The sequence below is a fragment of the Bacillus rossius genome, chromosome 5 (assembly GCF_032445375.1).
Source record: "Bacillus rossius redtenbacheri isolate Brsri chromosome 5, Brsri_v3, whole genome shotgun sequence".
Lineage (NCBI taxonomy): Eukaryota > Metazoa > Arthropoda > Insecta > Phasmatodea > Bacillidae > Bacillus > Bacillus rossius.
In genome coordinates, this window is record NC_086333.1 from 30435768 (window position 1) to 30458199 (window position 22432).

General features: G+C 35.5%; 1 protein-coding gene across 4 annotated transcripts in view; it reads left to right on the forward strand.

The window, feature by feature from the left end:
- Positions 1-22432, forward strand: part of LOC134531681 (cholinephosphotransferase 1) — a 127878-nt gene that overhangs the window by 35760 nt on the left and 69686 nt on the right. The window contains exon 4 of one of the 4 annotated variants that reach the window (XM_063367483.1): positions 12250-12381. The exons of the other annotated variants lie outside the window; for them this stretch is intronic. Coding sequence (XP_063223553.1) covers positions 12250-12381 — 132 coding nt within the window. The remainder of the gene's footprint in view (positions 1-12249; positions 12382-22432) is intronic. 4 annotated transcript variants of the gene reach the window in all.

Sequence of the window (22432 nt, forward strand, 5' to 3'; positions counted from 1 at the left end):
TTTGCTTTCAATTGTTTCTTTGGAAGGTGCAGCAACCGTAAAAAAAATTGGAGAAATGTTGATAAGGACTCTGGAAAGCTGTACCATCCCCATCAAGAACTGCATTGCACTGGGTTCAGATAATGCTGCAGTAATTGTTGGGTCCAAAAATGGTGTTGCTGCTGTAATGAGAGATAGAAATTAAAATATTATTGTTTTGGGTTGTGCATGTCACTTGTTGCACTTAGCAGCAGAGAAAGGTTCCACAGGACTGCATGTGAATGTTGATGAAATTCTTCTGGACATATACTACTACCTAGAAAAAAGTGCTAAGAGAAAAGACAGGCTTAAAGACTTACAAAAGCTGTGTGATGAAAAAACCAAGAAAGTTTTGAAGCACATTTCCACACGGTGGCTTTCGCTTGGTATATGTCTTAAAAGGTTAATGGATTTGTGGCAACCACTATGATGGTTTTATAAAGAAGAGGTCGACAGCAAGTGTGCAGCCCCATTGTCTTCATTAAGTTTGTTCAAAATACCAAAGAAATGTTCAAGCGGATTGGTCGATGCAACCGCTGTTGGTAAAAGTGATGCCAAAGTTAAATTATTGTGTGCTACTACAAGCTGCAACAAAAAAGCTCCTCAAGATAAATATAAAAATATAAGTGTGCCTCACAAAGTTGAAAGTAATTGCAGCAAAAGATCTTTAGTATCGTATGATTTTCCTACTGGTAAGAAAATGAAGTCACATGATTCAGAAGAAGAAAAACTACACAAATGCTCTCTCGGCAAGATGGGTTTTCATGTTCCTTTCTTCAGACCTAAACAAGGCCATTTGTTGGTTTTTAGTAAATGTGATACCCCTGTTTGACAAGACTAATATAATTTTGCAGTCACAAACACCTCACATATTTAATTTGCTAGCCCTTGTCATTATACAATCCACTTTTTCTGAAGCCACATGTTAATTATGTGACAGTGTTGAATTAAAAATTGATTTATACACTATGTGTGTGTTAGATGCACGAGGAAAACACAGTAGTGCTTGCAAACGTCAGTTCTGCCTTTTGGCACGCTAACAGATTTACATTCTGTTCTCTCTGATAAGATCATGGGATCAAAATAAGAATCCTGAACGCTGCCAGAATGTTTGTATTAGCGGATATAACATGTTATACTAGCTAAGGGTACCGGTTCGCCTTTACATTATCAGGCATACCAAGGTATAGGCAAACAATTCCAGGGCAGAAAGATAGGAGAGTTTATCTTTGTACATGTTACATAGTTGTCATAAAAGTATATTATGCAATGCTGAGACAATTAAAAAATATGTGCAATTTTAATTGGGATACTGTTTTCATTGGAAGCTAAGAAACTGGAAATCAGAATTTGTGAACTTAAAATGGCTTTTTTGTAGTTTAAAATATCACTTTCAAATGTTGATGAAGTAATTTTTTCTAAAATATCAAGATTCTTTTGATTGGTTTTCGTTGTTGGTTTTCTGTATCTACCAAAACTGAGATTTTTTTTCGAGCCATTTATATATTAGGGTTTGTACACCTTAATATTCTTGAAAAGTTAAAAATTTTATTTTTATTGCTTAAATGTTCTTAAAAGTTCTTAAATTGTAGTATGGTTCAGGTGAAACTCTTAAACATTTTATTCCATCCAGCCTCATAAAAACATAGTGTTGCCCACATTTTTTTTTTTACCTCTGATGCAACCAAAGATTCACGTGTCCAATTTGCGAGTGTTTCATAATGCTGTAAGTAGAATGCCACCTAAACACTCGTGCCAGCATTTCTTTGTCAATGGTGAAGCAGAGGATGTCATAAATTTAACTTTCGGGGTATTATTGTGAACCACAGAGGTAAAAATAGGTCTATCTATTGTTATTCATCTTTATCATGTTAAAATTCTTAAAAGTGCACCTTAAAAACTCAAATTTTTATTCATGATCATAGGTATCAACCATGTATTTGAAATCTCTCAATGGATTTGAATGTTCTGCGCTACTTGTGTAGTATTTGATCAAATGGGACTCGGATGTTAGGAAAGCATTCCATCAGTGCTCAGCATCCTACATAATGGGGCTTTCTAAGTACTTCCAGCTTTCCACAGTCTATAGCTAAAGCTAATTAATTTGAATTGTTTGCAAAAATCAGTATTCTATAAGCCTCTTTTGGACTCAAGGACTCACCATGTAAAATATAAGCACGAGTTATAAATATAATTAACTTATATTCTTCTTTATTTTAATTTCATACCCAAATTTTCATAATAAATATTTCTGTTGTAAATACTTTTCCTAGAGTAAAATTAATTTTTTTCTATGAATAGCCGGAAAATATGTAACATTATTCAAGGCAGTTTCAAAAGCATAATCATATACAGGTGTGCACTGAGCTACAAAACATATTACATAGGAAAAACCACGGTTACAAAAATCTTGACACATATTCCAGTGCATTTTTGGGTGCCAGATCCTGTATCATGCTTGTTTACTTCTGCAGCTGTATGCAGTCTTCAACTTGTTTGGTCTCGCACAGTGCCTTTTGATTATCTACTGGTAGAATGTTGAAAATAACTTAACAGTTTAAGTGAAAGATATCTGGATCTGGATCGTGCTGGAAGTTTTCGCTTGAGGCTATGTCAGGGCTGAACTCTATTTATGCACGTCACAGCTGTTGGAAAGGAGAAAACTAAAAATCGTGTCTTAGCTGTTTTTTTTTTTTTACTCATAAATAACATTTTATTTTGCAGTGATACAATACAAATATTTTTCATTTTGTCTTATTGTTTAAGGCCTGGTTTTATCATCTATATTAGTCAGGGTATTTACTTAGTTATATGTTAAGTTTTTCTCAAGAAAAATGACTAGTTTTCACCACTTATAGAATTTAAAAAAAGAAAATAAAATGGCTCAAGCTATGGAAAATGATTAAAAAAAATCACATGAAATATCCTGTAAAATATGATTATGTTCTTAACAATAAAATAATCCCAATCACTTCTTATATAAACGATTTAGGTATACTACTTGACTCAAAATTATATTTTCACTTGAATGTAAATTACTTAGTTACTAGTTCCAATAGAACATTAGCATTAATCAAATATATTACTTTCTATGCTAAAAACAGTGACTCTCTTCTTTGTCTTTATTTATCACTTGTTAGATCTAAGTTAGAATATTGTTCAATTATTTGGAATTCAATTAATGCTTCTGATAGCAATAAAATAGAATCCATTCAGAATAAATTTTATAAAATAATTAAACTTAAAAACTTCTCTCAGCTCACAATACATTCTCTTTCTGAACACCGTATCTATCTGGATTATGTATTTATTAAAAACTTTTACTGTTCAAAATTGAATTGTAAGTTCATTCTTGATAATACTGGCATTAGAATTCCCCAATTTAACAGCCGTTTAACATCTACCCTATGTACATACCATAAAAAGAATGATATAATTTTTCGACTCATTTCTAATTTCAATAAAATTGATAATCTTAATCTGTAAAAGTGTAGCTGTTATTTTCTTATCAAATTTATTACAATGTCGGCAATTAGTAATTTCATTATAATGTCTATGTTTTGTATTTCTTTTTATGCATTTTATATTTTGATGTTTATTTTTAATAGTTATATTTTAAACTTAATTTGTTTGTATTGTTTATATGTTGTCCTTGTACATATGTGTCGTACACACCGCTAAAGCCCTCGGCTGTTGGTGGGCATGTTACAACATTAATAAATAAATAAATAAATTATAATGATAGTCATAGTAAAAATTACCGTTTTCACAAATACAGAGGCCTACATATTGAAATCATCATGATATACTGATATTATAATATATTTATTTTTGACCACACAATCACCCAGATTCAGTAGATTCAGTAAATAAGTAAAGGTTGTAATTTCCTTCTGCTTGGATGATGATAATTTTAATCAAGCCAATGTACAATAGAAATGCATGACTTACAATTTTATTCATTTTGAAATTTCCTAAAATAAAGCAAAGTGGCATAATGTCAAGACAATTTAACTTGCGTTCGGGATGACCCAAGTTCGAGTCCTCGTTCAACCATCCTGATTTCCGTTTGCAGTGGTTTCCCCAAAATCATTACGAGGAAATGCTGGGACTATTACTTTCCATAGGTCATGGTCAGGTGCTTCGTAATTGTCCTCAGTTGTGTTTGTTCTATGATTACTGAGCTTTAATGAACTCTTTGCCAGCATGTGAAACCTTAACAATGTAATAAACTTTCTGTACTTGATCCATTTTAAATTACTTTTATAACTATAGTATTACATATCTTTGTTGCTGCCCCTCAACAATATATTTTGTAAGCACTATTCAGTTGTGGAAAAAATTTTTTCAAAAATGTAGTTATGAGATTTTTTTGTGTATTCTAAACCCCATGCAATGAAATTGATGGTAAAGTGTAAATAGTTAATAAATTGAGATACAGCAACAAAAAAATAACACATAATTTCCATTCATTGCAGTGATAACCTTTAGGTTGCTTATTTTTTTTAGACTCGTTATTTCTCATATAATCAAATATGAACACCAGTGTTGGCAAAACACAACTAGAATTTTGTCCCAGATTTATTGCTTCTCAGAGTTTTATTAATCTTGCTTAGCATCAAAAGGTAATCCTATTTATGAAACTGTTTATGAAACCTTTTAAAATATGTCATTACTACGTAATGTCTCATTTTCTTGTGAAACAGTAAAAAAATTATCCTGTCAGATGCTGCACATATGGCAGAGGTCAGTCCAGTTTTTCACACTAAGTGGCGATATCTATGTAGTTTGTGTGTAATTTTGCATAAAACATTAAACACATTAAGTTACAATTTTTATCAGCAGAAAGTCCAAGTTTTTGCTCAGGAGATTTGTAAAAGTGATTTAAAATTTGATTACGTATCAAGCATTTTAGACTCAAGGATAGTATAACTAGCTGAACAACTTATTGGTTTTTTGTCTCCTTTAGTGTTTAATTATTCTTTCCAGGTTTCTTTTCCTGTATTACTTTATTTTTACCAGGTTAGGTATTGTCTTAATTTTTTATAAGAAATTGAGGAAAAATACCAATCTTGCATCTTAGTTAGGAAAAATACCAATCCTACATCTTAGCTGGTTAAGACTACGTTTTTTCCTGGACGTATCTTATTTGCATCCACACAAACATAAGCAATGTAACACATTTGTTTCAGTCAAGCCATGTGCGAATATTCCATGTTACAAAGGGAATCTTCAGTTATTCTACTGTTAGATTAATAAAATACCCATTTATTTATTTTCTGAATTGATTATTCAAACACTTATAATTTTCGACAGATCCACTAAATTTTCGAGACAAAATGTGTTATCAAACATGTTTCACTCCACTATTAAATGCAGCTATCCATTGCCTCTTGTTTGCTTACTACGCTGAAACTCCAAGATTGGGTATCTTCATGTTTTCCATGTGCACAAGAAGCCAGTACATGGCCAGACAGAGGAATTTCTTCCCTTTCACAAACAATGAAGTATGTGAGCTATGAATTGTGCTGTTAAAGAATGGTGTATTTTTAAAACAGTGATCTTAACAACTTATTTCAGTAAATGTCTTTAAGATACTGTTACGAGTGGGGGAAAACAGGCTCATAAAGATAGCCCAATTAATTTTAAACAGTTTTGTTGGCTGCTAATATTTACATTACTAATTAAATCACCACACCTGATGTCTGTTCACAAATTACTTAAGTGTCTGTCAAGTCCACAGTTCGCACTCCTCACTGGAGCTAGGCTCGACAGTGGTTCGCCCCTTACCTCGCACCTGTCCACACACACAGTCTCGTGCCACTCAGTCGCACATTTACAGGCCCGTCTCTCCGCATCCGTGCCGCTCACCGAACTCACACTTAACTCAATTTGCCTGTTGGAACTGAACTGCCGCGGAGGCTGGCTTTGCCGTTCTTATACCTGTTGGCCGTCTTTCTGTAACAGACTGGAGTGGTTGTGATGTGTCGCGTCATCCCGGGCTGATCTGACGCTCGAAGCGCGTTATTCACACCACTCCATGCGGTGGCCTCTGTAAGTCCGCAGAATTTCCTGGCAAATCAGGAATATGTGACAGCATCAAGGCAGGAGGGTGCAGGGCAGGGGGGTGGCGAGTCCGTGCATGTGGGCATGATGCCAGTGGCTGTGTGGGCCCGCCATCTGCCCGGCAGCCACTGGCTCGGTTGACTGATCAGGAGGAACCTGGCTCTCACCACTGCCCTGGTTCCAGCACGCCTTGTAACAATACTTAGTACGTAAATTGAATTGCTGAAATGTAGAGGAAAATTAAGCCATATGGATCATAGACAGAGCAAGGAAACCAAAAGTTGAGTTCGCTTCCTCGAGCAATCCAAAGCAAAGTAGGGTAAGTCAGGGAGTAAAAATTGAGCATGCTTGCTAGCTGGAGGGTGAAAGAGAGAAGTCTTGGTCCTAGAAAAAGACAAAGACTCTAGGCCAGACAGACATTCCAGTTGTTCCGGTTTATGTTGAAAAATTGGCTCTTTACAGCAGTAATAGTAAATAATTTAAAGTAAAAATAATCATAGATACGCCTCATATGTTTACAAATGCTGTATATCTAAATGTGTGGATTACAAAAAAGAGTTAAAAAGTAATGTTTTAGAGCTAGGCTTTTAGACTATGAAAAAATTAAAACTATGTTGTGGTTAGGTTTTTTTGGTTACCCAAAAGAAGTCATCTTGGTTTCAATAGTTTTCAGGATAGAACAATTTTATTTCAGGCTAAGGGACATTAAAATTGTAATGCTTATAAGGTAGCCTGCGGCGTGAGAGAGTGTTCGCCGCCCTGGCCTTGCGCTGCTAGAGGCGTGTCTGCCATCAGCAGTGACTGGCCATTGTGCAGCGTGCAGGCACCCCGCATGGTCGAGCGAACAGAGGTCACCAACTGGCTTGCTGTTACTTGCAGTTGGACGTGTGCAGAGCTAGATTAATGATAGTTGTGCCGAGACGTGATTAAGATTTATGCTACTTATATAATAGAATTATAGTTTTGTAAATACATAATTCAAAAAGGTTTTAAGTTTATAGTTTGGGTATCACAGCCAATCAACTCATAATTGCCATTGTTAACACTTTCTGTTTTAAGAAAGCAAAATGATGTACCCTTTACAAATTGCAGTAAATCCCAGTTAAGAAAATTCTCAAGTTACATAAAAAAAATAGACTTATTACCAGGGAAATTTTATTAAAAGGGTAAAATTGTTTGTATTTATAGGTTTAATGTTTTTAAACTTACTATGCAGGAAATTTTCTTACGTTGGATTTTCTTCAGTGCATTTTACGTAATTAAACAAACACTGTGGATTAAGTACAACATTTATTCACATTTTGCTATATATGCATGTTAGCTGGTATTGCAAAACAATATTTCTTAGAAATCAGTTTTGTCTTCACTCATGTTGTAGAAGTAATGACATGTTATGCAACCCACCTTGGTTAGATTAACATGATTTAAAGATTAAATTTTTTACATAACAGCTAAGAAGTAAATATAATTCCTAATGAATGATGAGTTCTTGAGGTAGTCGTGGTTTCACTATCATTTGCTTTAAATTGGGAGTCAGTGATAGTATCGTTGCAGTAAAGTGATAACTCATTATACTCATTATATGTTAATCAAAATTAGTTAAAACACATTCACTTAATTTCCCTGTTGTGGATGCTCATAGAATAAAATATTTTTTTTTTTTTTTTAATAAAGACAAAATCGGTGTTGAACTGAAAAAAATAAATTTTTTGTTTTTATTTGCATAGAATTTGATTGGTATACAATGCCTGTAAATGCCTAGCTTTGTGCATTACTATGGAAAGCTACTAGTAGAACACACTCGCACTGCTCGTTACGTATGAATGGGGTAAAATACCTCTTTGTGCTGTTACAGTGACTATGTACCTATTTTAGATATTAAAACCTTTTTTATTTGGATATACTGCTATCAGTCATTGAGTGACTGTAACACTTCCTATGTCCACCTCTGCCCCTCATTGGTACTCCACACCTGTACTTCTGGGCCCGCCATTGCCACGCTGCTAAAGTCTGCCTCTGCTCCTCTTAGTGGGTATACAATTGTCCCTCCTCGTGTGTCTGCCACTGCTGTGTCACATTATTTTGCCTCAGCCCTTTTTCATGGGTATGCCACTGGTTGTTCTCTTGGGTCCGGCACTGCCCCTTGTTGGTACGCCACTGCCCCTTCTTGTTGGTACGCCACTGCCCCTTCTTGTTGGTACGCCACTGCCCCTTCTCATTGGTACACTACTGCCCCTTCTTGTTGGTACGCCACTGCCTCTTGTTGGTACGCCACTGCTTGTCCTCTTGGGTCCGCCACTGCCCCTTTGTCACTGCCCTGGTCTCTGCAACCAAGACCAAGGCTGACAACCATTCCCACACACTCAAATCAAGAGGGTCAAATTTTAGTGTTGCTAAAACTAATCCCAAGCACTAGAAATACAAAATATCTAATACCCAAAACCCACGCCTATTCATGATGTGTGAGTGTTATACTTGGAGTACAAAAAAATTAAAAGAAGCATTAAATAGGGAAGACTGAAAATTTATTAAATGTGCTCGATATACAACACTTATGATCATGATGTAGGCTGTCATATGATAACATAAATCTACCATCCAATACATTTAAATATGCATCATCCATTTTTACGTGAATTACAAATTTTATTATCTTAATAACTCACCAGAATTCACAAATAATGATATAACAAAAAAGGTTACATAAAAATTCTCTTATAAAAGGTACCTACCATTTCAAAGTTAATTAGACTAAACCAGTTCCAGTGTTCATAGATGCGCATCATGTTTGCATCGTCGCTCAGAATCCATTAAAAATATTGCGTATTCGCTTGCCATTAAAATTTCATCGTCAAAACATTTTTGCCTAACAGTCTCAAAATCTGCCACAAAATAAATAACCTATCTTCCACTTAAGATGCTGCAGTTTCGCTAATACCTGTTGCCACCACACATTTGCTAGTCAAATAACTGCCTGGATGTGAGCTTCCACAAAAGAATATGCAAATTGTATTTCAAAAAAGGTTGCACCACCAAAATGTTATGTTTGCAAGCACCACTAAAAGTTAATCTGAGGGAAAGGTTAAAGTTTGCCCCCTGCTGAGGCATAATAAAAGTTATTAGATGGACTCCTTACTTTGCGTTGCTGTGCCCAGAGGTCATGGCTGTGACACGGGTGGAAGCTGTCCTCCCCTGGTAGCCAGGTTTTGGAGCTCCATCCACTGTGGCGGTCTAAACATCAGTTCCCGCGGCATCGTTGTGCTGCTCCAGCCGAGTCACGTGTCATTCACTTGTTTCTGTCTCGGAGTTCGGGTCCCATCGTGGCTCGTTCCGAGAATACCCGAATTGTAACAAAAGGCCCTCCACTCGCAAGTGAATTACCTCCCAAAGTCTCGTTGTCATAAAACTTTACACTCCTTAATTTATATGAAATACATTTAATTCATATAAAAAAATTATAGGGGAATCACAAATATTAATAGCAATAATCAGAAAAATATGAAAATTTATTAAATTAAATTTACTCAAAAAGATAAAAAATTAATTACCAACTTAATGTGAAAGTTACTAAACAAAAATATAAAGTTACCAAGACTGGTAACACCTTCTTGTTGGTACGCCACTGCCCTTCTTATTAATATGCCATTGCCCCTTCTTGTTGGTACATCATTGCCCCTTATTGTTGGTACTTCATTGCCCCTTCTTGTTGGTACTCTTCTGCCCCTCCTTTTGGGTAAGCCTCTGCAAGTTCTCGTTGGTTTGCCCTTTCCGCACCTCGAATAAATAAACAATATATAAGTTTTAAAAACCATGTAATGGAACAAAAACATATTTGCATTAAGATTAACTGAAATAATTATAAATTCAATTATGCTATCTTGGATTTAAAAATGTAAATATTTATCAATATTTAATGGTTTGGATTTTTTTTCCCCTTTGTTAAATCAGAAATAACGCTTTAATAAGTTACACAAAAATACCACAGATTATGTATAAAAATGTGGATTTTTTTTTTCCGAACCTAAATCGAAAAAGCAATGTCAATAGCCACACTGTAGAGAGAGGAGTACACTGTTAAAATGAAATATTCCACATATAAAATTTTAATTTGGAAGAAACATTGCGATGTGGAATCAGCAAAGAGAGTGACAGTGGTTTCTCTACTTAAAGACTCACATGGAATACTGAGGGGCAAAAATCAATAATAATAAGCAAAAATCTTTGATAAATTAATTAAAACAACTAAATTGAATTTTGAAAAAATTGTGTTGAGGTGCAAACGGCTCTAGACCTCTCTATCTCTGCACTACACTAAAGACGGACTCTCTTCTCATCTTATAGATGTTAACTAATTTAAGTATGTTATTAAATTTTGGTTTTCATTTGGAAAAACTGTTTCCATCATAATTGTTTGAAATTTTAAGTTGTTCAAAATTGGTAAATGTTATAGTTTATCAAACATATAATGTAGTGACGTAAATACTTAAAGAATATTAGGAATGTAAAGCATAAACTCAAAAAACAGGGAAAACTAGCCATGCCTATGCTATTGTCTAGAAATAAATGCAGCAGTAGCATTTGTGCTGCTATGTAAACAGACTTACCATAGCTTGCATTTTATAATGTTTTTTATAATTTTTTTTGTAGGCTTTTATTTTAGTTTATACTTGTGAACATTGCCACTTTTGTATTCCTCCACAAGTGTTATAATTGAATTAGTTCTGGGTTTATTTTTTATATATTACTTTATTTTTGGTATGGTAGCACAGCATAAAATCATTTAAAGTACATATTCAACTTATTTAATAGAAAATTTTTTTAAATTACCAATTAACAGTTATACATTTACTGATACAGAGTCACACGATAAATATTGTAGAATGAAACAGAACTAGTATTAATTTAGACATTTAACACATTAAATTTAAATCTAATTCCTAACTTAAACATTCTAGGTCAGTTACCAATTGTGTATACTAATGGAGTTAGTTAAAGTATGATCGGTGTTTGGCACTTAACCATCAGGGGTTTGATGTCTAACGGGGAAATATTCTCTGGCTTCTTATCCCAGGAAATTGTTGAAACTTATCTTCCAACCTTTGTGCTGTATGCCAAGAGGTTTGATACGTTGTTCTCGAAGAACATTATGGCTGCGTAAGTAAGTCATAGAACAGTTGCTTCACCAGAAATAAATAGTCTCTGGTGTTTGGGAAAGAGCAGTCGGCAGAAAGTATAAGTAGTTGTTACCTGTACACCCTTGTGTACATTTTTTGACAGGTACTGCAAGGAACATTCAGACCTGGACTGCTGAATGTTGTTAAATGATGGACGAAACAAACTTATCATGTATCATTAATTATTTATTTAATGTTACAAGAATATTCTGTTTTGTGACCTTATCCTGAACAGACTATACTCTTGATATTGCACAGCCATATTTTAATATCACCCGTGACACTTGCCCAAGTGGCATTTAAATTTTCATCATCTGAGGCTGCTAGCTGTGGTGGTAGAAGTTACCTACTGTGGCAAAGTTTAAGGCATACAAGTTCACAAGGCTATTATGTAATTAGTTGCACAGACATTGCATTATATTTATTTGTAAACAGCTGGAAATTTATGATTGCACATTTAAGTGTTAGATACATACAGTAGAGTCTCGATCAACCCAGTTAATGTCAACTGTGGCAACCTCGGATGAGCAAAATCTGTGATAACACAGATATAATAAAAAATATGGTCTTGTTTTCAGTTGGCCCAATGGTTTAATTTTTTATTTATTTATTTATTTTCCAGCTCTCCTTTAGTGTGATACTTCTTATCATTCCTTGATTTGCCCAAACAGTAAATGGTATCTTTATGCTTTTGGCAACAGTTAAATCATTTTCTAGGTCATCAAGCAAATGTTTCAACAGTTTTTGCTGGTAAGGGCATTTTAGGATAGCTCTGATAATGGAACCTCAGTTAATTGAAGCTTGATTAATTGAGACTCTACTGTATATAATTCTTTCACTCAGAGCAGTGGTTGACATTGGTCATAATTTTTTTTAAATAATGGTTTAGTGACATACATAATTTATTGTGTGTGCACTGTACTATGTGTCTTTTCTCACCTAACAATTTTAACATTTGTTGCTCATATTTGTTTTTTTTTTCTTGTACTAGATTCCAATACTAGAAGGCAGACTTAGTCATGTTGTATCTGCAATATTTTACATGGGATTTGCTCGAGCATTCGTTGCATTTCTTCTCATATTTGAGGAGGGGGGCATCGGGAAAAACGGTTCAACTGTTGCAGTAAGTTTTTACTGTTCTGTCACTGCAGTACAAAAATGTTGACTTGTGGTAACAGCACTGAATGTGGCAATCACTCAGTTTTGAATGCAACCTTTTTGTCACTTGGTTTTGGGGTACACATCAGAAATAATAATAATAAACTTTTCCTTGCAAATTAATTTTGCCACTTGTGTATATGCTTTCTGTGTAAAATAGTGCACGTTAGCATAATGATTGTTTGCTTTTGCTGCGTAGCAATGGACATTGGGAGGTGCGTGTTCTTCAAAAGTCTAACTTAACTGTTTCACAGCTTTTTATGTAAAATTAGTTTCTTGCAGCATCAAAATGTTGCATGTAACTTTCCAGTTGGTATGTTGGCTGATCGCTGATCAGAAAAGATACAATGTTAAAACTGTTGTTTAAGGAAAGCATACTTCCTTGTGTAGACTGTTTTTGCATGTAGTCCATGTGATATTGACATGCATGATGGACAGATCACAGTTACATAGACCTTTTTAATTTGAAATGATTATAGAAATGTTTAAAAACTCATATAGATAAAAAAATTGTTTCCTAATGAGCTTAAGGACTGTTTAGTATAGTGATTTTATGATAAAGTTGAATGTTAAGAATGTGATAGACAACAATTTTTTGTTACAAAATTTTGTAAAATTCTTTTATACATTAAAAAAATATTTATTTTATGTAGGTATACAGTATAGCAATGTCAAAGCTGTTTACGGATAGATTTAGCCATAATTTTAGTGGTACTGTTATCATACTTTAAAATGCTGAAGCTTTAGTTTTTAAATAAGGTTTTATGCTCACTAGTTCAGTGAAAAGCATCAGTAATATTCTTTAACCAGACCAAAGAACAGTACAAAAAGAAGATCCCAGATGAAAAACTTTTATTTTGAAATTTAGTTTGCTATTTACCATTTTTTTTTTTTTTTTAATTAAACGATGCACCAAATTTACAGTTAACTTTGGGTAGCAAATGTCACTTTAGAGACATAAACTAAATTTGTGTTTGCTATTGTATGCTCATAAGATTTTGCTAGTCATTAAAAATCTGTGTATCACCCCAAAACCAGCCGCCTTTCGTCTTGTATGAGACACGTGTCTAAATTTTGTTGTTTTTATGCTTGAAAAAATACATTTCTCTGTAAAAAAAAAAGGTTGAATTAAAAAATAATGGGTCAAGTGAGTCAGATTCTCATACTTAGGTTCCGTACCTTTCTTCTGCATAATTTTATATTTTACAAATAATGACATAATATCCAGTTCTCAGATGAAATTAATATTGGATTATTATGGTATGTTAAGAGAAGGTTATATAATTCTTTTATGTGCAGTGTATATTGTTGAAATCACATGTAAACAATATACATTTAAAATTAATAAAATATTCTTATTAGTTTAATTCCAGAAACTATTATATTTTTCTGTAGTTTTAATGAAACAATCAACATGCTTGGTTTTTATAAAATATTTTTTCTAAGGTTTTGAAATTAATGGGGATGGAAACTAATTATGTTTTTTTTTTTTAAATTCTAAATGACTAATTATAGCTTTTTTAAGTCTATAAACAACTAAAAATAATACTTATCAATTATTTGTAATTAATTTTAATGTATAAATAAAAGAAAATGGTAATAATTTTAATATTGCTCTTCACAGGGATGCAGTTTTATGTGAATTTTGACAATTTTGAATGTGTACATTATCACTCTCCATCCATTTTATAAGTTCCAACTTGATGTGTGTAACAATAAATCAAAAGCCTCAGACGAAAATACACTGTAGAGGTACGGAACCTAAAGAATTATGCTGATTAAAATTAAACACCTAGGTAGATGTGATAGATGAATCAATTGCTTTGAGAATTACATGTGTGAATTTCCACAAAACAAGTATGAGAAATAATAATTTTTTTTACCAACCACCACTCAGTCCTAATTAATGACAGTGCAGATACAAATTTATTGCAACATCAAGAATATAGATACCGTAATACCTCAACTTAACTCTACCCTATTTTACGTGAATCTGTTTAGCGATTTTTAAATCTTCTGATCAATTTGTTCATCTTTTGTTTTAATGTCTCGTGACTCTTGATTCTCCACTCTGTCCACATTATTGTTCAACTTATGACATGTTCGTACATGTTTCACGCGGAGTCAACGCATTGCTACAAATTATTCTTCTGTGTTATTTATATTGTGTGTTTGTTATATATACTGGGACTTGATAGATTAATATATCTTCCAAATGAAGTAGAACTGATTCTTCTGTATTAAACATGAAAAGAAAAAAATTTATCTTTGGAATGTAAAATTAACATTATCAAAACTTTGATGCAAAAATAAAAAATTTGTGAATTTGCAAAGAAGTTTGTTCTACCAGAATTGACAGTCAGAAAAATTATTTATTTGGTTCATTTATTTTTAAATTGGTTAAATACCCACCAACAGCTAAGGGCTTGGGAGGTGGGCACGAAATATACATGACACGAACAATAGTGGTTCATGCCACTATGTGGGCACCCACAACTGTCGGCACCAACAGTAGTTAAGCACTGCCTCAGGGGAAACCACAGCAGGTAGGCAGATTCACAAATGGCCTTAATATGGAGTGCACCATACATTGGCAGACACCTAAATAAAACAACAAAACATACATTAAAAACACACAACAAAAACACAAAACAGAATAAAGATAAAATACATGAAAATTTTTATAAAAACAATGATGCTACAATGCTCATGTTCTGTGTAAGACATAATAATTGTTCCCTTAGTGGGCTAAGGAATGTCCCAGAAAGCGTGCTGGCTAGGAAACCATTTCAATTAAGTAAATTGTATCAGATGCGAGCTTGAGCATTGCGCAAACAAATTCAGTATACCTCTCCTAAGGGGGAGAGAAACATATGGATCGGAAAGTAGCAAATAACAACTTCGTATTTTCGGGCTACTTAAATGGGACTATGTTATAAAAAAATTGTTGATTTTTGTTATTTTCTTATTGTATCCAAATAGCCAATTTGTATCAGAGAGGTAGTATATCGTAGCACATTATTTTTGTTTGTGGTTTTAGTTTGACTTGAAATAATCACTTCAACCAGTAATTACAATGAAGCCTCTGCCCAGGGTATAATATAAATAACATGATGCAAATTTTATACCTCAATTATGCAACAGTAATGGCAAAGATTAACCATCCGTCTTAAAGAAATGGCACGTTAGCTGTGCGGACAGAATCTTCATGTTCGAAACTAACCGGTTAAAGTCCAAAATCAAAAGACTAATTTAAGTCTATTATAAAGTATATAATGTTCATTTTCTCTTCATTTATTTGTTGCCAGCTGGTGGCGGACGTAACCAGTCCTATGTTGCGAGCATGGTTCTTCCAGGAGTGGGCCGAAGGTTTCAGTAAAAGCCAGTAATCTCATTAAACAATATTTTGAAGGAGGAAAATGAAGAAAAATAACTTGGAGAGGTGATTCAAGAACCCCGCTGTAAACAAACGGTTGACAGTTGTCAGAAAAGGCAAGTCAAAAATGAATGGGAAAAACTGACATTAACAAGTGTCGCAAAGGGGAAGGAAAGAATGAAGACTTAGTTTCACTCACCCTTTTGGTGGGGTTACTCCAGCGGTCACATCATCACAAGACGCGGAAACACTCGCGAGTAGCGCTGAACAAGCATGTCCATCCCTAACTAGATTTTGACTCTGAAAGGAAAAGGAGTTTCCTTTAGGGAAAGCTTCCCTCAACCACCGAGACTACATTTCCTATATAAGTCGTTGGAACTTAACTTGAAATTGAGCTGGAATCACACGCGCGAGCTTCGCGAGCCGAAGACAATCATGCCAATGGCACGAGTGCGACTTTCGAAAGACAAGTCGCTCATGTAATTATACGGCCTGCAGGGTACAGAAAAGTGGTGGGAGAGGAAGGTGCCTCCTGATTGGCCAGGCGAAGCGGGAAGGAGGCCGTTCTTGGACTTAACCAGGCCTGTAAACGTGCCGGGACGATAGGGAATCTGAATCAGCCTGACAAAAATCGCTCACCTCTGGTGAGTTCTTAGAAGAAGGGGGTGCACTCTGGTGCAGCTGAGTGAAACACCCGGTGTCACGCAGGTCAACAGTAATTTCAGGGGGTCTTCAAGCAGTGAAGCGGGAAAAAAATGAGGCTACATGCTATGCCCACAAAGGATCATCAAAATATCCGTTTCGGCGCTGGGAATGCCTCGGGGGGGGGGGGGGGGGACCAGTGAGAAAAAGATTAAATAAGAGTGTACAATGAAAAGAATAAATTTAAATTAATACTCGAAAGTTACTTTAAAAACAATCTTCACAAATTAAATTAAGGACTGAAAAATCTGTGCCAAAAAAATCGTAATTAGCGGCTTAATGTGACAATCAACAAAACTTTTAATTAGGAAATATGTTTAGATAATGACAATAACTTATAATTAACTACAAGAAACACTGGGAATACTAGTAAATATGAAATAAATTATGCCACGAATCAGATTAACCAGATCATGAATTACATAATAAACAGAGGATTACTTGTTTCATTTATTGTAGTTCAAAATGAGCCTGTAAATTATAGCATTATTATTATTATTATTATTATTATTATTTTTATTATTATTATTATTATTTTTATTATTATTATTATTATTATTATTATTGGAAATACAGAAAGTTGAAAGGAGGTAACTATTAAATTGTGGAACTCTCGGACCAGTATTATTGAGGAGTGTTGGTACATTTAATTATAGAACTATAGCAATTCTGAAAAAATGATAATCAAAAAGTTCTGCGGTCAGCAAGTGATATTAATGAGAGATTGGAAATTTCTTAATTGTTATCATTTGAATTAATTTGTTTTGCATATTTTTTTTTCTATTCATATAATATAGGATATCTTGATGTCATTCCAAATAAAAGAACAGTATTCAAGTTTATATCTTATTAAGGAAAAATAAAAGGAAAGAACCGAATCAGAATTGGTTGCATAAAAGGTGATTAATTTGATAATGGCAAGTGTTCGAGAAGTGCAGCATAAATATTTTGTTTATGAAAATACAATTTAGAATCTAATATTAGACTTTGATCTTTTATAATAAAGGTTTTGGAAATTAGGCAATTCTGTAACTTGTAGTCATAATTCACTGGGTGGTATTTTCTAGTAAAAGATATTATCTTTGTTTTTTTGTTTATTAAGTGCCGCCAAATTTTTTATGCACAAATTATTAATTTAATTAATGCCATTTTGTAATAATATGCAATCATTGATAGTTTGATTTTTCTATAAATTTTAAGGTAATCTGCAAAGAGTATACCAGTAAAGTTTTTGAGAACATTAGTGATATCATTTATGAATATATTGAAAAGTAAAGGTGATAAAGTATCATCCTTTGGAACAAAAAGAAGAAGCATTTAAACAGTAAAGAGGAGTGATTATTAGTGGTTACATGAAATCACCTATTTTTAAGATAACTGGAAAACCAATTGATATAATTATTACACAAACCAAGGTTAGATAACTTATTAAGCAGTAAATTGTGATTAACTATGTTAAAGGCTTTAGCTAGATCTAAATAGCAGGTATCAAACTGACCCCTATTATTACTTTGATATACTTTGGATAGAGAAATCTAAGCAAATAGTAGAAGTATTGTGTTGTATATAGTATGGATGAGGATATTTGGTGACTCAGGTTGGCAACATAGACCGATGCGTCACTCAGCCAGTCGAGCATCAGCCGCCGCCATGTCCGCGTGGTCTATACATAACAGTTGGCGACGAGGTTAAAACGGATAACAATTTCGTGTACAATATGGCCTTAATCGGAGCCATCGGAGAGTTCGCGCCCGAGAAAGAATCGTGGAATTCTTATCGCGAACGGTTACAGTTTTATTTTATCGCGAACACTATCACGGAGGATGAGGCCAAGCGGGCAGTGTTTTATACCGTGTGCGGCGCCGATTTGTACGGGCTGGTGACGTCGCTAGTATCACCAAAGTCGACCGCGTCGGTTTCCTTGACGGACGTCTTCACCATATTAAATAATCACTTTCACCCGAAGCCTAGTGAAATTGTGGAAACTTTAAAGTTTTTGAAGCGCGATCAGAAAGATGGGGAGACGATCGCCGTGTACATAGCAGAGCTTCGAAGGCTGAGTACACACTGCAATTTCTCGGACCTCGACCGAATGCTTCGCGACCGGCTCGTTTGCGGCGTAAGGGATAAATCAGTGCAACAGGCTCTCCTCGTTAAAGAGAAACTAACCCTGAAAGAAGCAGTGGATATTGCGATGGCAACAGAGGCGACTGGACAGAACATGGCGGACTTGAGAGACAGTACAATAGTGGAAGAGAGTGTACACAAAGTGAACAATGGCGTGTCAAGATATTCAAAACCGGCGGGTTCGGTTAAGTCGAACACTATATCACTGGGAAGACAAAGGGAAGCGATAAGGAAGGGAAGAGACAACGAGAACCAGCTATGTTGGCGCTGTAATGGGCAGCACGCAGCAGACACGTGCCGACATTGGAACACTGTATGCCGGTTCTGTAAAAAGAGGGGACACATTGAGCGGGCTTGTATCACAAAAAAAAAAGCATGAGGGAGTTTCGAAAACAAACGACCTAGCGCAACGAGAAGTGGCACAGGAAGTACAGCATTTTGAAGAGGATTGTTCGGAAGGTGCTGCCACGCAATATACGCTGTACAATATGCGGGAACAACAGCCCAGGAAACCGTGGTGTGTGGAAGTGTTGCTGGATGGGAAATCAGCAATGATGGAAGTTGACACGGGGGCAGGTCGATCGATTATCAGCGGGAGAACTTACAAGGCCCTGTGGCCTCAGGAACCTCCACTGACAAGGAAGGACATGTTATTACGCACCTGGTCCAGCGAATATCTACAGGTGATGGGGGTTATGGAAGTTGCTGTACAACTGAAGGGGCGTGAGTCAGCGGTACTCCTAGAGTTGGTAGTGGTGGAAGGACAAGGGCCGAATTTGCTGGGACGAGATTGGTTTGCACCTCTGGGAATTAAGTTAGTGGGGGTGAACAAGGTTAGGGAAGACTTGGCAGCAGGGATTGTTAGGGAGTTTCCGGATGTGTTTAAGGCAGATAAGCTGGGAAAATATGTAGGACCACAAGTGACAATAACAGTTCCACCAGAATGTGACCCTGTGTTTAAAAAGAGCCGGCCAATACCATTTGCTTTGAGAGACAAGGTGAGCCAGGAAATAGATAGGTTAGTGCAGCGTGGAGTGTATGAACCAGTGGACTTTTCGGGTTGGGCGACTCCAGTCATACCCATTTTGAAGAAAGACGGGTCCATTCGGCTTTGCGGGAACTATAAGGGCACTGTAAACAGCGTGTGTGACACTAGTGTGTACCCATTGCCCACTGTCAGTGAAGCACTAGCAGTACTAGAGGGAGGACAGCTGTTCTCAAAACTGGATCTGGAGGAAGCATATTTGCAGGTAACTGTAGATGAGGGCACAGCAAAATTGCTTACGGTAAATACCATGAAGGGGTTGTTCAAGGTTAAGAGATTACCATTTGGCATAAGTAGTGGTCCAGCGATATTCCAGCGGTTGATGGACACCTTGCTTGCTGGCATACCTGGTACAGTAGTATTACTTGATGATATATTAATATCCGGAGGAGGTGACAATGAGCACTGGAGTCGTGTCCGTGAAGTCCTGGGACGGTTGCAAAGTGCAGGGCTTAGGTTAAAGAGTGAAAAATGTGTTTGGGGGGTGGATTCAGTTGTTTTCCTGGGACACAGAATTGACAAGATGGGTATCCATCCACTTTCAAGTAAGGTTGAAGCAGTTCACGATGCGCCAGAACCTAGTAACAAAAAAGAGCTCCAGGCATTTTTGGGTCTCTTGAATTTTTATGAGAGATTTCTTTGTCACAAAGCAGATGTATTAGAGCCTCTTCACAGACTGCTGGATGCCAACACTCCATGGTGCTGGACAGATGCACACGCAAGGGCGTTTGAAGAGGCCAAGCAGCTTTTACGATCGGAGCAAGTCTTGATACACTATGACCTAAACAAACCCTTAGTTTTAACATGTGATGCATCTGAGTATGGGGTAGGGGCGGTGCTGGCCCATGATCTGGGTAATGGGACGGAAGCTCCAATCGCATTTGGGTCTAGGACACTACAAAAGAGCGAACGAAACTACGCGCAGGTGGACAAAGAGGCCTTGGCTGTCATTTTTGGGGTGTCCAAATTTAAACAATATTTGATCGGAAGACAGTTCAAGATTGTGACTGACCATAAGCCACTCTTGCGCCGTCTCCATCCCAAGCAGCCCGTTCCAGGGGCCCTATTCTTGACGCTGCTGGAAGAATTCCGCTAGCGGAATTACTTGATTCCACCAGAGATTTGCTAAACCCTATTCTTGAACACTCGCTAGCGGAATTATGTATCGGAATTACGTCACAAACTACCGGAATTATTCCGCCACCTCGTGAGCTGGCGGAATCACAATTCCGGTAGAGATTTAAATGTTGTTTGTTATTTGAAACCATGATTTGTCCAAAATGGAGTCTCTGGTATGGTTCTGAAAATTTTTTAAATCGTTTGTATGTTTGGTTAGTTTAGGTTAGCTACGTTTAAATCTCGTTTAATAATGCGTGTGTTTATATATTTATATTATATTACTTCATTTAAAACCAGAAATAACTTATTCGTCTCATTATGTTATGTGATTATTCAGCTACGCCATGTGATGCTTTCAACCTTCAAAATTCGTGTGTGCGTGGCGAGAAAACTTTTGTAACAATTTAACTAATATTTAATGTTTTAAGTATTACATTTTTGTTTGTGTGATTTGCAATGGCAGGTATTTAAATATTACTTTACGAAAGTTATATTTACCATCTTCCATTAAGTACTTAATATTGTACCTACTTAGCATAAAAAACATTGAAATTTTTGCTGTGTATAAATTTGTGGCTTATTTGACGTGTATTGTGATAAATACAATACCGGTAACGTAGTTTCCATATTACGTAATTCGTTTTTGACACCAAATATTGCAATCGTGTGTCATGTTTTGATGGAACTAAACTATAGTGGTAGTTAGATTATGCACATGTATTCGTTAAAAGTACATCCATCCCGGAATTGAAAAGTACTCGAAATGAGTCAATTTATATATGAATTTCCCACAGTGATAAGTGATTGTGAAAATAAAGGTTATCCTATTTACCCTTCCCTATCTTGCAAACAGAGCCAACATTCCTACCACGCAAATAATATGATTGAAAACAACATACACCGATGAAAACCCACACAATTATTATTAAATAAATGATGAAAGAAGATATAGTTGAAAGATTATGTTGATAAATTCATAATATTGTTTTCAAGAAGCCCCTACACCAAACAATTACAAACTTTGGTAAAAGTTCCGTTTTGCTTATACAGGTGTATCCAGATATACCTTTGATTCTAATGGCATAATCCTGTACACCTGATCCTGTGTTCTATGATGCTTATCTTTTTTATCAGTTGGAATAACTTCAGATTTCGCGCTGTCGAGCGAAATGCGTCGGCGCTACGCGCCTGCCCACTGCTAAAAAAATAAGCATTATGTACCACAGGATCAGGTGTACAGGATCATGCCAACAGGATCACAGGTTAACTTGGATACGCAATACGGAACTTTTACCCATTTCCCCCCGCACCATGAGATAATTGCCAGATGATGTTCATAAAATGTTATAATTTTGTATTGACTTGCAGTTATAAAAATATTAATGTACACATTCACAATTGTTTGCTGAATCAAGAAACAGCGCATAAAATTTATTTTCACCTCAAATTTTACACTAACATAAAAAGTTGCGGCAAAGTAAGCAGAAACAAACTAAGAAACGATTACTTTTAAGTGATAAGAATTTTAAATTCTATCAAGTAAGCAGAAACAATAAACTAAAAAACGAGTACTTTTAAGGGATAAGAATTGTAAATTTTAATAAAATTCTTGCCACAAACTATCAGCACGTTTCTTGGTACAACTGT